Source organism: Mastigoproctus giganteus, chromosome 10 (assembly GCF_048544385.1).
Source record: "Mastigoproctus giganteus isolate SK-2022 chromosome 10, ASM4854438v1, whole genome shotgun sequence".
Classification (NCBI taxonomy): domain Eukaryota; kingdom Metazoa; phylum Arthropoda; class Arachnida; order Uropygi; family Thelyphonidae; genus Mastigoproctus; species Mastigoproctus giganteus.
The window spans coordinates 61,269,617-61,285,749 of NC_143584.1; the positions used below are offsets into that span (position 1 = coordinate 61,269,617).

At 40.2% G+C, this 16,133-nt stretch overlaps 1 protein-coding gene across 4 annotated transcripts in view; it reads left to right on the forward strand.

Annotated features, from left to right (window-relative positions):
* Positions 1 to 16,133, forward strand: part of Sac1 (phosphatidylinositol-3-phosphatase SAC1) — a 677,000-nt gene that overhangs the window by 104,542 nt on the left and 556,325 nt on the right. For all 4 annotated transcript variants that reach the window (XR_016547569.1, XM_090383680.1, XM_090383679.1 and 1 more), the window contains exon 3: positions 3,017 to 3,094. Coding sequence is in view for 3 of the 4 variants with exons in the window: in XM_090383680.1 (XP_090239806.1) it covers positions 3,017 to 3,094 (78 nt within the window). In the remaining variant the exon portion in view is untranslated. The remainder of the gene's footprint in view (positions 1 to 3,016; positions 3,095 to 16,133) is intronic.

The following is a 16,133-nucleotide window of genomic DNA, read 5'->3' on the forward strand; positions in this document are numbered from 1 at the left end:
TCCACTGCTTAGGCGTCACACCTTTTCTAATGCACTTTGTGAAGAGCCTTGCCAGTTTTTGTGTTATGTCTCTTCCTCCGAATTTTAACAAGTCAACAGTAACTTCATCTTCCCCCGGGGCTTTCTGATTCTTCATTTTCTTCAATGCATGTTCTACCTCATCAGGAAGAATATCGGGTATGTCGTATGTGTTGCTAATTTGCAATCCATCTTCCCCACTGCTGGCATCATTGCCTCGCTCCTTGTATAATTCTCTATAGTAGTCTTCTGCTATTTGAATTATGTCTTCTCTGCTGTTTAAGTACACCATCGTTATTCTTCAGTTTCAATATCATTTGTCTTTCTGTGTTACTGCTCAAGGCTGCTGGTTTAAGTCCTTTGTTTTCCCTTAATGCTTGTTCTACTTTTCTTGTGTTAAATCTTCTTATGTCCTCTCTGAGTCTCTTTCTAATGGCTTTGCATAACTCAGTATACTGAATTTTCGTCTTGTCAGTGTTTATCTTTCTCTTCGTTTGTCGTCTTCGGTTCATCATAAAAAGTGTTTCTTGACTAATTTTTGCTTCCTTGGATTTCTTTTTCCCTATAGGTTTCTTGGGCTATCACTTTCAGAAATTGTAATATTCCTCGTCGATACCTTGGTCCTGAGCAGTCTGCAGAAGCTCAAACTTGTTCTTAAGTTCCAGTACATACTGCTCTTTCTCCTCTTCTGTTATCTCAAAGACCTTTGTATTATTTACTCGAGTCAGTTTTTTCCTTTCCTTTCCTACATCTATATCAAGTGTACATCTTACCATTCTGTGATCACTTCCAACATTTACCTTATTCAGGACGGTAACATCATTCACAATATATCTTCTGTTAGTGAGGATGAAGTCGATTTCATTAGTTGTTAATCCATTTGGACTCTTCCATGTCCACTTTCTGTTCACCCTTTTCTTGAAAAAAGTGTTCATTACTGACAATCCTTGAGATTCTGCAAATTCCACAAGTCTTTCACCTCTTTCATTTCTTTCACCAATTCCAAAATTTCCTATAGTTCCTCTTTCTGCGCTGTTTTGTATTTTTCCAACCTTAGCATTGAAGTCCCCCATAATAATAGTGTAGTGGGTTTTCTGCTCATCTAGAAGACTCAATTTCGGTGTACATTTCTTCAACCTCTTCATCATCATGCCGTGATTTTGGTGCATAAATCATTATAACCTTTAGGGCCATTAGCTTGTACCTCTTAGAAATCTTGAGTATTAATGTTGACACTCTCGGTGATGTACTTTTAAATTCCAAAATGTTGTTTTTTTTAAAATGTTTATGGACCAGAAACCCAACTCCCCCTTCACTCCTTTCACTGTTTCCATTGGTGTACAGCAGATTTCCACTTGATAAACTTATAAGTGATTCATTTCTTCTTCTTGTTTCAGCCAAACCGATGATATTCCAATTCACATTTTCTAATTCCTTTTCCAGCTCTAATATCCTGTCTTCACCGATGAATGATCTTATGTTGTAACAGGCCAAGTTCAGTTTCCGTGCATGGCAGCCTGGTCGTACCAAGAGATTCTTAGCACCTTCTGTTTCCACTCTGATCCTCTTGCTGCCATAAGAGGGGGAGTGAAAGCTGCTGGGGACTGAGGGCCATTTGTTTTTTCTTGCTGTCATATGCTGGATGGTTTGGTCTTTTCCTCTTCACGCTGACCAGGTGTCTTGAAGAGAACCACTCTACACGTCCTGGTGACGTAAGTAACGTAACAGGGCTTACCATCAAGAAGGTGTGCATGAGTGGATTTTAGGGAGACAGGCCAACCGGACTTCTCCTAAATTTTCTGTAATAGAAAGATATTGGATCCATTAGTGTTTTAGACTGAGTGTCTGATAACACACAGGATACCTGTTCCCCTCTAAGCCCCTAGGTGGGCAGTATGCTGTAGTTTCTGTGGATAATTGTTCCACCTGATGAAAAGTTCTCTTGATCATGTAGACAGTCTGCTGGAAGAGATCAGGAGGTTCTGTTAATGATATATAGTAATTTTTGAAGCAGGGGCAAGAAGGGAATTACCCTGTTGTATAAAGTAATAGATCACATTTGGATACACAATGCAGGTCTGGTTCTCTCAATTTAGGAAGTATGTGGATCTATTGCATTGAATGCCAAGAAAAGCAATAATATTAGACATGATGCACAAAAGGATACTTTTACCGAGAAAGATATCAGTTCGGCAATTTCAGTGCCTCCAAACCAGGTACTTGTCAGCATATCTGATTGAAGTTTTTAAGGCTTTAAATAGATTTAATTAACCTAAATACTGTTTACATTACTTTTTTATTGGATGACACAAGCAAGGGGACATAAATTTAAATTGGAAAAGAATAGTTGCAGGATAGATGTAAGAAAATTTGCTGTTACTGTTCTAATCCCCAAAATTTGGGATCTGGGCTACAGTAGCTAAATTAAATTCTGTTAAATTGATTAAATTTAATGGAAAAAATCTTCTCACCAGTGGCATATCCTGTGATGCATTTGTACCAGTGGCCTGAGCCAGGGTAAATATGGGACAAAATAAAAAGAGAAAATTTACTTGGAGGAAGTTTTTCTATTCTCTTGTCCCCTTTCTATTTTACTTTTCTATTTTTTGTGTTTGTTGAAGTGAGAAAACATACTTCCTCACTGTTTCAATGTAATTCTCATGTGCATTATACCTTGTGCATATTGCTGATAATACAAAAGTTTACTGGTGGCTAATGCCATTAATCAGGTTACGTTGGTTCGTTACCTGGATAAATTAGGCAGTGGGCCTAACTTCACCTGTTGTGCTGTTAGCTATTGCATTTTAGTAGCAGTAATTTCAGAATAACATACCAGCTTACCTATCTTTAATGCTTCTGCATTAAATTTAATGTAGATTTATCAGGTTTTCTTCTTCAGTTGCACAGGAATAAGATCTTTAATTATAGCCATCTTATATTTTTTTATGATGTACTTTATGATTATATTCCAAAAAGTAACATAAACATATATTTGCAGCTAATCAAGGTCAAATCCCTCCAAGCACTACAAGTAGACCAATATATGGAATTATTGGAGTAGTCCATTTATTAGCAGGTTTGTTAAACTTCAGAATGAAAATTTGACTTAAATGTTTTGATTCATATTAAGTATGCATTATAAATTATTGTATCATATTAGTTACATTTTGTGTCATACTGTTTAACCCTAGGGGCTCACATCTGGTGAGCCTGTAGGGTTAAACCTTGGCACACCCAGGGTCCTGAGGTGGATATCATCATTCTTCTCTTCTTTGGTGATTCTGTTCTACTTCTCTCTCTCTCTCTCTCTCTCTCTCTCTCTCTCTCTCTCTCTCTCTCTCTCTCTCTCTCTCTCTCTCTCTCTCTCTCTCTCTCTTTCTCCCTCCCTCCCTGGGTAACTTAGAAATTTTTTTGTTATGGCTGGTTCAGCAAAAGTCTCAGGCTTCCTTGCACCATATGGCTAATAATAATAATGCCGAGGAAGACAGTGGAGCGAGTGGCACTGTCCCTCGTATGGCTACCACAAGAGAAGGGCAAGACCATCCAGCCCCACCAACTGGAAGTGCTTCCTGCGCAACTGCGCTAGTGACCACCCAAGAAGGGAGAAAATACCAATTCATGAAATGGAGCATTGAAATGAATACGTACATCATGCAAGCATACTACGAAATAACAAAGCTGGAGACTGATATGACAACTTGCAGAGCGAGATTATATACCAAGTGACTGGAACGATTCATGGATTTTCAGGTCACCAAACAGCGAATAGCGGACCAGAGAAGGACCATCGTCATGAAGAAACTAATAGCCCCTGCAATCTTGGAAAAAATCAAGCAGGATGTGAGCGATCAAATACAAAGGATAAAGAATATGAAACCAGAGGAGGAAGAACGTACCATCGCCGAACCAGAGGAAGAAGAGCAAGAGGAAATACAACCCGCAGCAGCTGAAGTGGAAACAGACGAGGTCATGATATCCAAGAATAGAGGACGAGTGGAAGAAGGCCCTAACAGAATTCGAAGGAATGGACCCCCACAAAGACTCACGTGATACCGAAGCAGAGGTTGAATAGAACCTTGCGGAGAGTCACAGACTACCTTAATTGGCACACAGTACCGCATTACCTCGACAGCAGTGGTGCAACACTGGAGGCCATCCACACAGCCGTGTATTGTGCTGCGGTAGCAGCCATGAGAATTAATGGAAGAGAAGCGAGAGACCAGCATCAGAAGAACTGAAAACAGAAGGAACCACCAGCTTGGGAAAGAAGACTTCAACAAAGTCTTCTTTAGAAGAATTAAGAGTCAAGATAGGCCAATCGACCAACGGGGCAATAGGGTAAGAAATTAATTGGAAAAGTGAAGAGCATCCTCAAGAGAGACAGCCTCCACAGCAAACATGAGACAAAAAATCAGAGAATAGGAGAGTACTTGGACACATTGAAGCAGAACCTCCTTACACTCAGCAAGAGACTACGCCGATACAAAGAGAGCTCCAAGAGGAAAATAAACAACTGAATCTTCGATGAGGACCAAAGAGGTTTCTACAGGAATCTCGGAGAAGATGGGAAACAAGGGAACGGACCACCCGAGAAGAAGACGATTGAGGATTTCTGGTGAAACATATGGAGCAGGGAAGTAAAACATAACAGCCGAGCCACCTGGATAGAACTAGATGCAAGAAAACCAAGGACGTACAAGAAATGGAGAATGGGAGATTCGGGAAGAAGTAAAACAGACGATCAAGAACTCTCACAACTGGCGAACTCCAGGAATAGATAACGTCCACAACTCCTGGTACAAGAAGCTCACTTGTACACACAAGCACCTGGCAGAGCAGTTCACCCAAATGATAAGGCACCCAGAGACAATCCCGAAGTTTCTCACTCAAGGAATCATATATCTGAAGCCTAAAAATGAAGATACAAGAAACCTGGCGAAATATAGGCCAATCACGTGCCTCCCAACAATGTATAAGATTCTGACCAGCTGCATAACCAGCAGACCACTTGGAGAGCCAGAACATAATGGCCGAACAGCAGAAAGGATGCAAGTGGCTGAGCAAAGGATGCAAGGAGCAATTAACCATAGATACTGCAGTTATGGAGCAAGCATACAAGAAGCACCATAACATGTACACAGCCTACATCGATTACCACAAGGCCTTCGACTCCGTGCCTCATAGCTGGCTAATAGAGACGCTGAAAATCTACAAAGTCAATACGATAGTGACAAACTTCCTAGGAGAAACGATGGCGAAATGGAGTACCACAATTATGGTCGAAAACATCACAACCAGGCCAATCCCCATCAGGAGAGGAATCTTTCAGGGAGATGCCCTGAGCCCATTGTGGTTCTGTCTAGCACTTAACCCGCTATCTACCATGCTCAACAGTAGCAAGAACGGATATAACTTCAAAGAAGGAAGGAAGAACCTGTACACCCTCACCCACCTGATGTATATTAGCATTAGCATTAGTAGAGGCATTTGATGCAAGAAAGCAAGCTTATGCAGCATCAGCCAAAAAAAAAAAAAAAAAAAAAAAAAAAGTAACATAAATAAATAAAAAATAACCACTTCCACTTCACCCCTCTGTTCGTTTGAAATACCTGTCCAGCTGAGCCTTAAACTTATTTAGGCTATCAACTTCCACGACAAGGGATGGAAGTCTGTTCCACCTACCAACCACCCGCTGGCTAAAGGCAAATTTCCGCACATCTATCCTACATCTGTCTTTCCTCAATTTGAATTTATGCCCTCTCAGGTGATTATTCTGAGCAAGAGGAAGAATCCCATCAGCATTGAGCATGCTCAAACCATTCAAGGCTTTATACACCTCAATCAGATCACCTCGCTGGTGCCTAGTTTTAAGACACTGTAATTCGCAAAACTTAAGCCTTTCTTTGTAAGAGCACCCCTTTGTCCCATTCACCAATCTTGTTGCCCTTCTCTGTACTCGTTCCAGCAGCTCTACATCCTTCTTGAAATGAGGCCTCCAGGCCTGTATACAGTACTCTAGGTGTGGCCTGACCATTGCCTTATACAAGGGAATAATCACCTCCTTATCCCTGCTAGAAAAATTCCTATATATCATTGACAATACACCATGAGCTACTCTTGCAGCCCGTCTGCACTGCTCAGAGAACTTCATATCTGCCTGCACAACCACCCCCAGATCCCTTTCATTCCCTACCACTGTCAGTGTAGTACCACAGAGTTGATACGTTGCTCTGGGGTTGCTGTTTCCCATATGTAGTTACATTTGTCAATGTTAAACTTCATTTGCCACCTCGAAGCCCATCTGCTCAACCTTTCCAAGTCCTGTTGCAACAGCATAGTGTCAGTAGTGTCCTTGACAACCCTGCCAACCTTCGTATCGTCTGCAAACTTGGACATTAAGCCTGATATACCATCATCAATATCATTTATAAATAAAGAAAACAATAAAGGACCCAATACTGAACCCTGAGGGACTCCACTAATAACATTAGTCCACGATGAGCAGTGTCCATTGATTACCACTCTCTGTCTTCTCCCCCTCAACCACCCCTTTATCCATAGCAGCAATTTGCCTCCAATGCCACACTGCTCCAATTTGTGCAGCAGTATTCCATGTGCAACAATATCAAAAGCCTTTCTAAGATCCAAGTATATAATATCAAAGTTATTCCCTGCATCCAGTTCCTTTGTGACTGCATCATAGTATCCAATCAAGTTGGTCAGGCAAGACTTCCCCTTAACAAAACCATGCTGTGTCCTAGCTATAACTGAAGTCTTGTCTAGATGATCCCGCAGTGCTTCTTTAACCAGTGCCTCCATTAATTTTCCGGGAACAGAAGTTAAACTCACAGGTCTATAATTACTTGTGTCAGCCTTTGATCCTCCTTTGTGAATTGGGGTCACATTTGCACATCTCCAGTCCATGGGTACCTCCCCTGTGTCCAAGGAAGCTCTCATAATCATGGCCAAGGGTTTGCTTACTTCCCTTGCTGCCTCCTTTAATATAACTGGATAGATCCCATCCACCCCAGGTGCCTTATATGGATGACATAAAGCTCTACGCGTGAACCGAGAAGCACCTTTAGCAACTACTCCAGATCACCGAAGAATTTAGCAAGGATATTAGGATGGAATTTGGTCTAGAGAAATGCAAGACCCATGGATTGCTTCAGGGAAAATTAATCAGCTGAAACTACCAGCTCCAAAGTGGTAAAGAGATCGAAGCCATGGCAGAGGGAGAGGCCTACAAATACTTGGGAATGATGTAGACTCAGCAGTTACAGCACAAGGAAATTAAGGCCTGCCTGACCGAAAAATACCATCATAGACTCAGAAACCTGCTGAAAGGAAAGCTGAACAGAGGGAACACAGTTAAAGCCATAAACATCTATGCAGTCCTAGTGCTAACATACTCCTTTGGGGGATCATAGATTGGACTAACACCAAGCTGGAGGATATCATGAGAAAGACAAGGACAATTATGACCAAGAGCCACCAACACTACCTGAGATCTGCCGTGGAGAGACTGACAATTGCCTGGGAAGAAGGAGGAAGGAGTCTGATAGACCTCATTGAGCAACTGAAGACAGCAATAGTTAACCTGAAGGATTACTTCCAGAAACACACAGCAGCACTGCACCAGGCCATAAGGAAGATAGACAAGCGGTATATCCCACTCAACCTAAGCGAGGAGTCCCCCCCCCCCAACCAGGAGGTACAAACAAAGCTAGAAAGATGGGCAGAGAAGACACTCCATGGCAGACACTACGATGATCTCCATCAGGGTCACATAGATAAAATTGCTTCCAATGCATGGCTCACGAGTGGGACACTCTTCCCCAAGACTGAAGGATTCAAGCTCGCCATCCAAGACCAGGTAATCAACACAACAGAACCTATAGAAAATACATTGCCAAGGAGCCCAGAGTGTTAGATGACACATGTCGACAATGCCACCTGGCCTCAGAAATGATCCAACACATCACTGCGGGTTGCAAGGTGATTCCCAGACTGAGTACACTCATAGACATGACCAGATAGCCAGTATAATATATCAGAAGCTAGCAAGGAAATACCAGTTGATCGAAGAGAGTGTACCGTACTACAAGTACAAACCCCTGGCAATACTAGAGACCCCAACCCACAAACTGTACTGGGACCGCGCCATAATAACGGATAAGACAATCCCGCACAACAGACTGGACATAACTCTTGTAGACAAGAAGGAAAAGGCTACCTATCTGATTGACATAGCAGTACCCAACACTGGCAACCTATGGAAAACCTATGGGGAAAAAATCAGGAAGTACACGAACCTAAGACAGGAGATCAAAGAGATGACAATCTCTTTGATCTCTCTGATAATCCTATAGAATTGTCAGAGAGTTCCTCAACCAACAGTAACATCAGACATAACAACAATCACCCTGTGTACTTGGTAGCAATACCCATCACGAGGTGGAACCCCCCCAATCAGGGAGAAATAATATAAGAGCAGCAATAATAATAATAATATATACAATAATTGTTTAATTGTGTTAAACTTATTCTGTGTAATTTCAGGTATTGAAATGAGAGAAATGCTGTTAATGCATTTTGTTTTGTATCATTATGAATGTTTTATCAACCATTTAATTTATCAAAATATTTTAGTTTATCAAGAAAGAGAAATTTTGGAACATACCAATTACCTGGGATGTAATTGGTTAGTTTCAATTTAGTTTAGTTTCAGTTTTCAGTTTAGGTTCATTTTGTACCATATGATTGTTTTTTTTTTTTATCCCATTTTATGTTATCAAATATTTTAACATCAAAAAGAGAAATTTTAGAACCTAACCAGTTACCCGATATGATATGCAGTTATGATGAAAGTGACAGTTAAACTACTTCCAAAGATCAAAATATTAGTGGTGGAGATTATATTTTAGTGCAGGCACTGAAATAATTAAAAAAGTATGCGCATCTTTTCTGTGTTTACTTTCCATCCTGGGGACACCTTGGAAGCTGTAGTGACTGCTCTTTCAGAACATTGCATCATCTTTCTACAATAGTTGATAATATAAAAAAAAGAAAAAGGCAGAATCATTGTAATGGATCCAGTAAGGACAGACTTATGGATTTATCCCATATGTTAAAATTATTAATACTAAAGTACAGTGCCAGATTATGGCATGGGCTAGGAGGGCCCTTGCCTGGGGTGCCAAAAACAGAAGAACAATGAGGGAAAAAAAAAATATATATATATATATATCCTTAGTAAAGGGTGCTTAAAAATCATTCTGCCCGGGCATGGAAATACTTTGGTCTGGCACTGCTAAAGTAACACCATGATTATCATTTACTTTCTTTATAACAGGGCATGGCCTTAAGAGTCTCTCTCTCTCTCTCTCTCTCTCTCTCTCTCTCTCTCTCTCTCTCTCTCTCTCTCTCTCTGTGCATGTGACTGACTGTATGAATGATCTTGACCTGTTGAGCAGTAGCCTATTCACTAGTGATGTCAACTTGGCTCTGCGTATTATGTTTCAATGCAACAATTATTTTGATCTACATACAAAGTTAGAGTGGTCCACTGGTGGGGCATAATCATTTTTGTTTTATTGTCTAATAGGATTTATTTTATCTGCTTTAGTACTTTTATCGATAAGTATTTAAGAGAACAGCAAGGTTGAGAAGTTAGTTGGTAGAAACGTGCCGCCCAATAGCAGGGATAGAAACCCAGTTCACTGGGATGGGCAGTGTAATGGTGTTTCTCCATTCAGTATTTCTCCACCTATTTAGAATATTTATTTTGGCCTTTGTAGCAAATATCATGTCGATAGGTTTAGCCCATGTCCTTGTGCACCACTTATTTCTCTCCTCATGGGAGATTTATGGGAGATTTGTCTCTTCAATTTATAAAAGGCTTTATACAGGTATTTTTCAGGTATTTAACCCTTAAGTATTTTACCAAGAAAGGAAATTTTTCATCCAAATATATCCCTAAAATACTTGAATTTCATCATGGAATTGTCATCCCGTAAATTGTACCAGTCAGATTCACATTTATGGGAAAAGTTTCCCATAAATATTCACTGTCACCTATATTTCAGAGAGTGTATCCAATGTGCCATAATGAAGCATTCTTCCTTTACTATACAGGCATAACTTGAAATTTTACATTTAAAAAAAACTTGCTGAATTTCTGTTGGTTCAACAAAATGAATTTAAAATGCCTTAATGAATCTTTCTAAAAAGATCCAAATATAAAATTTCATCAGTCTTCAAATATCCACTGAGAGCTCAGTTGCTGTGTGCTCATGGACATGGTAAAGCCAATGGACACTTTACATGAACTTGCCTAAATGAAATGCATATTGAAATGTAACACAATGCATTTAATATATGCATTGTGTTATATTTCAAGCATATCTGATTATTAAATAACTTAGCCGAGGAGCTAAAAACTTCAATATTGTGCTCAGGAACTGCTTATCAAAACCTTACCAAGCGATGTTCTTGTGATGAGTAGCTGTGAAGTGATATTTATGCATCAAGGAATTGGCATCCCATAAATTCTACCAGTCAGTTCATATTTATGGGAAAATTTTCCCATAAATATGAATTTGACTGGTAGAATTTATGGGATGCCAATTCCTTGATGAAATTCAAGTATTTTAGGGATATATTTTGATGAAAAATTTCTTTTCTTGGTAAATTATTTAAGGTTAAATAGCTTAAAGAAAATCTAAATAAAGCCTTCTATAAATGGAAAAGACTGTGTTTGACTTGCTGATAAAGGGAATGTTTGTGCTATATGGAGAAATTTTTGTTACAGTTGTAACTTATGTAGCTGCTGCCTGGTGAACCTCAAATGCAAAACATTGTTTTTGTGAAAAATCTGATTACTACACAGAGGCACTTTTTTTTTTTTTTTAAATATTTATTTCTTAAATTAGAGCAGTCCCAAACCAGACTATTGCAAACCTGCCACATGTTTTATGTACATTACTGTACCCAGCAGTTCTGTGTATTACACATCCATATTGTGCCCCAAAGCAGACTAGTATATTGTCCATACATTATTATTATTATTATTATTAGCTACACGGTGCAAGGAAGCCTGAGGCTTATGCTGCACCAGCCAAAAAAAATTCCCAAGTTACCCTAAGAGAGAGAGAGCGAGACAAGGGAATCACCAAGAAAGAGAAGCATGTTGATATCCAGCTCAGGACCCTGGGTGTGCCAAGCCCATACTCACCAGATGTGAGCCCTCGGGGTAAAACATAGTCATATGTAAGTTATAACTCCAGGGGCTGACATCTGGTGGATATGGGCTTGGCTCGCACAGGGTCCTGAGCTGAATATCATCATTCTTTTCTTTCTTGGTGATTCCCTTCTATTTCTGACTCTTATTCTCTCTCTCTCTCTCTCTCTCTCTCAGGGTAATTCAGAAATTTTTTTTTTTTTTTTTTTTTTTTTTTTTTGGCTGGTGCAGCATAAGCCTCAAGCTTCCTTGTTTTTTTGTTTTTTATGTGACCCCAAACACAAGAGGTATTACAACCTATAGTACTTAGTACCCTGCTTGGGTTGGAGATTGAGATGACAAAAGAAGATATTTGTTGACATTGGACTTGAACATCTGTAGACTGTAACTTTCAGGAAATATGTATGAAGGAATGTTGTTCCAGAAAACAGCCATTGAATGAATAAATGAGGAAGATGAAAAGTTGGTTCTGTGAGTTTGAAGTTGGACAGTAAATGGATGTTAGCTGGTAGCAGCACGTGTTCGGACTATTTTGTAAGAGAGAGCGGGAATTATAGAACCCAGTTCAGAAGAACAGTACCCATGGAAATATCTGTAGAAGAGGCATGAGTAGAAACAGTATGTCTATGAGACAGCGAGTGGAGAGACTCTGTTAGAGTTGAATCATTAATTAACCTAACTGCGCTCTTCTGATCGGAATCAAGAAGCCTGAGAGAGGTTTTGGGGGCACCACCCTAGATGTGGGAACAATATTCCATGGTAAAGTGAATTTGTCATCTGAATTTGTCACCTGAACAGCTGTTTGGAAGAAAAGTGATGCCGAGAGCGAAAGAGAAAACCAAGTTTTTTAGATGCAGAGGAAGCAATATTTGTAATGTGCTTGTGCCAAGAGAGAGCAGCAGAATCCTTTTTGAGAAATATAACACAAAGCTGAGTTTTAGAAGGATTGAAATCAACTAAGTTGTCTTTTCCCCACTGGAGAATTACTTGGAGATCGGCATTTAAGGAATTGGTAGCAGATTTTCGAGAAGTTGAAGCGGCTTGAGCAGAGCAAGGTTTCTCAAAATGGAAAGTGGAATGCAATGTGCTATCATTGGCAAAACTATGGATAGGATTTCCAGTCAATGGAAGAAGGTTTTAATATACAAGAGGAAAAGAGTGGAGGAAAGAACTTAACCTTGTAGGACACCGGCATTAGTGGAGAAGTTAGAAGACAGAGAGCTATCTACCATCACTCTCAGTGAGTGATCAGAGAGATAACTGGATAACCAATTACAAAAAACAGTTGGCAAACAAGACCTTTATGCCAAACATGATCGAAAGCCTTTAAGATGTCTAGAGCAACTTCTTGTGTTTCACCAAACTTTTCCATTGAATTAGTCCGTAAATGGGTAACATAAGCCATATCACCAGTGGATCGACACTGACGGAATCCATACTGGTGATCCTTGATCAGACAGAAGGTTTCTAGGTAGTTTAACAGTTGGCAGTTAATTGATTTCTCCATTACTTTAGAAAGAGTAGAATTAATTGCAATAGGACGATAATTGGATGGGAGGGATTTGTCACCCTTTTTAGGAACTGGCTGGATATGAGCAAATTTCCCAGCAGAAGGAAAAACACCTTTGGAATAAGAAAGTGAGAAAAGGCAGCAAATAAGTGGAGAAATACCATCGGACCTGGAGCTTTCTTAGCATCGAGATTCGTCAAAATTCTTCTGACATCCTTTTGACGGAAGACCACAGGAGGCATTGAATGGAGCGTGTTGGGAATGGTGGGAGGTGTTTTACCAAGATCATTAATACATGAGTTGGAAGAAAAATGGGATGCTAGCAGGTCAGCTTTATCTTTGGCTGAAGTGACAACAGAACCATCTGGTTTTGACGGAGGTGGGAGCAGAGATGGGCAAAAGTGCGGCAAATAGCTTTGGCAAGAGACCAGAATGATCAGCTACCATTAGGGCAAGAAGATAGTTTTCTACTCTTAGTCTGTTCAAAATCTAGTTAGGACTGATTAATAACTGCTTTACAAATGTTACTAGCTTTGGTGTAGGCAGAAAATGAAACTGAAGAATTGGAAACAAGCCAATTACAATATGCAACGTTCTTCTCTCGAACAGCCTTAACACATTTATTGGAAAACCAAGATTTAAAGTATGAGATTTTAAAGTGGAGTGTGGAATAAAGGATTCTATTCCTACAAGAATAATTTTACTGACACCATCTGAGCAAACGTTGACATCAGAAGTTTTGAAACAGTAATCCGACCAAGGAAAAGAAGAAAAGAAATCTTGCAGGTCATCCCATTTTGCATTCTTGTAATGCCAAACAATACGAGGTTGGGAATAGCCATGAGATAAAGGTTGCATTGGAGATAAAGGCTCCATTCACCAAATTGTGATCTGAGGTGCCTAAAGTACCTCTCACTTCGACCATGTACTTAGAAGGGTTGTTTGTGAGAAAGAGATCAAGCGTGTTAGCTGTGTGTTTACGATTGTCTCGTATTCTTGTAGGTAAATGAAAAATCTGTGCTAGGTCATTAGTGATTGCAAAAGCCTCAGCATCTCGACCAGCTGGGTCGGTGTGACTAGAAAACGGAAGCCAGGCAGCTGCAGTTATGAACATTAAAATCACCAAGGAAAATTACCTCACTCTTAGGAAAGTTGGACTGGAGAAAGTCAAGTTGCAAAGAGAGGAAGTCAAAGAGCTCCAAGTGATTAGTGGAGTTGGGAGAACGGTAGAGACGACAGATGAATTTGACCCAAAGGTAGAGAGATTTTAAGCCAGAGAAGATCAAAAAGAGGAGATTCCAAATTACCAAGTCTCTGACAGGGAATATCAGAACGGACATATGCACATGTACCACCTTTGAGGTGAAAGGAATCATACAGCGGATAATTTGGGCAACTGAGATGAGCAGTAGTTGAATCACCCTATAACTGAGATTCTGTGAGAAAAAGTACATGGGGTTTGGCAGACTGCAAGTGGAAATGGACATCGTTCAGATTGGAATTGAGACCATGTATATTTGTGAAATGAATTAGGAAGTGTTTGGGAGGTTTAGATCTTTTTGCAGATAAGTTTACTCTATTAGTTTGACAATTCATGGTGTATTCAATAGTAGGAAAAAGTGGGTGGGACATGCTGTATGAAGGTAATGAAATTTTTGGATATGGCATACACATGATAAGAATATACCCAGATCCTTGACATAATGTGGCCTCGACAATGCCCCCCCCTCCCCGCATACACACTTCTCAGACTCCCTCCAGTCACTATCTGGCAGAGTAGAGGTAGCAAGATTATTCACTAGCTGATCCGGAAGCATCCTAGAGATCTACCAATAAGTTCGGTCCGGCCTGCTTTTTCTTTCTTTTTTTTTATTAGTTTTTGGCACATTGGCTTCTGTGGCCATAAAATAACTCCCAAGGTGTTTTTTTCAGTACTTTGATCCAAGCCCGAGGTGGGTATCGAACCCACCTCGGGCTTGTAAAGTGCCTGCCTGGCAACCTTTGGGTTGCCAGGCAGGCACTTTACTCACCCGGCTAACCCTGTCGGCCGGCCTGCAAACACCATTTTACAGCTGTAGCCTCGCCACGATGTTCATCATAACCTCAAAAGTCATCAATCATACTGCATGATGGAAGAGATGGGAAAGGGTTGACCGGAACTTAGCTCTGGAGACTAAACTCGGGTTCCACCACTTCAAGCCTCCAATACGCAATGTGGTGGTATTGCACGGGTTGATGAGAGTCATCTACCACCTAGTATTGTCTGGTAACACAGAGGGGTGGCATTCCTCTATGTGGTGTGGGCACCACACCTCGACCCCTGCTTACGTTGGTTCACACCTAGGTGGTCACCCACTGTGTGCTTGTGGATAGAGGTTATACCCAGGATTACTAGCAGTCACACCACTGTGAAGGTGAAAGCAGAGGATTTGGCTGTAACAGACCGTCCGGACTTCGCCGAAATTGGGTCCGCTTGACTTGAGTGTCACCCGAATATCAGTTCCATCAGCGTTTTAGACTTTCATGTAGCAAGTACAGCTTGTCTGGCATATCTGAGAGAATGTCTGTGACAACCTCAAGGACCTAAGGACTTCCTTGTGCCATATGGCTAATAATAATAATAATAATAATAATAATAATAATAATAATAACGAAACAGGCCTACGCGCTCTGGATTCATTGAGGAATTTATTGTAGCTTAAACACAGAGCGTACAGATAAAGCAGAAATATATTTCTGCTTTATCTGTACGCTCTGTGTTTAAGCTACAATAAATTCCTCAATAATAATAATAATTTCCAGTCTATTATCCTCTAAATCGTAGCTCAAGGAACTGCATCATAACTGATTACCATACCTTCAATATTGCAGCAGAAGGAACTGCACAATGCAATACAAAGAACTGCATCATAATTGATTACCACCTTTTATTAACATGTACAGTGCAACTGTACATCCTACAGATACAGCACAATGAGCTGCATTCATTTGAATTCATGATCCATATATTACCATCAATTCACAGCACCACGAACTGTAAGTTGAAGAAACTCTAATGCATGGGGTATTCCTCTACATTCATTGTCATGTGTAATAATCTGCACCATTTAGAAGCTTGCTTGTTCATTTTTGAATGATCCCCACAAAATTCTTGTGCCATTCAACATTAAATCATATGTAACTGAATTAACTAGCCTAGGCAACCTGTACCCAAACTAAGTACCTACAGGAAGCTCCCAAATATTCTTCCATTTCAGGTCACCTATACACCAGCTCAAGCCACTATCTTCCAATGTTTTCCTGATGTAATATAGAGGTAGTTCCCAACTTTATGAGTTAATTTGTTCCTAGCACGCTCATAAA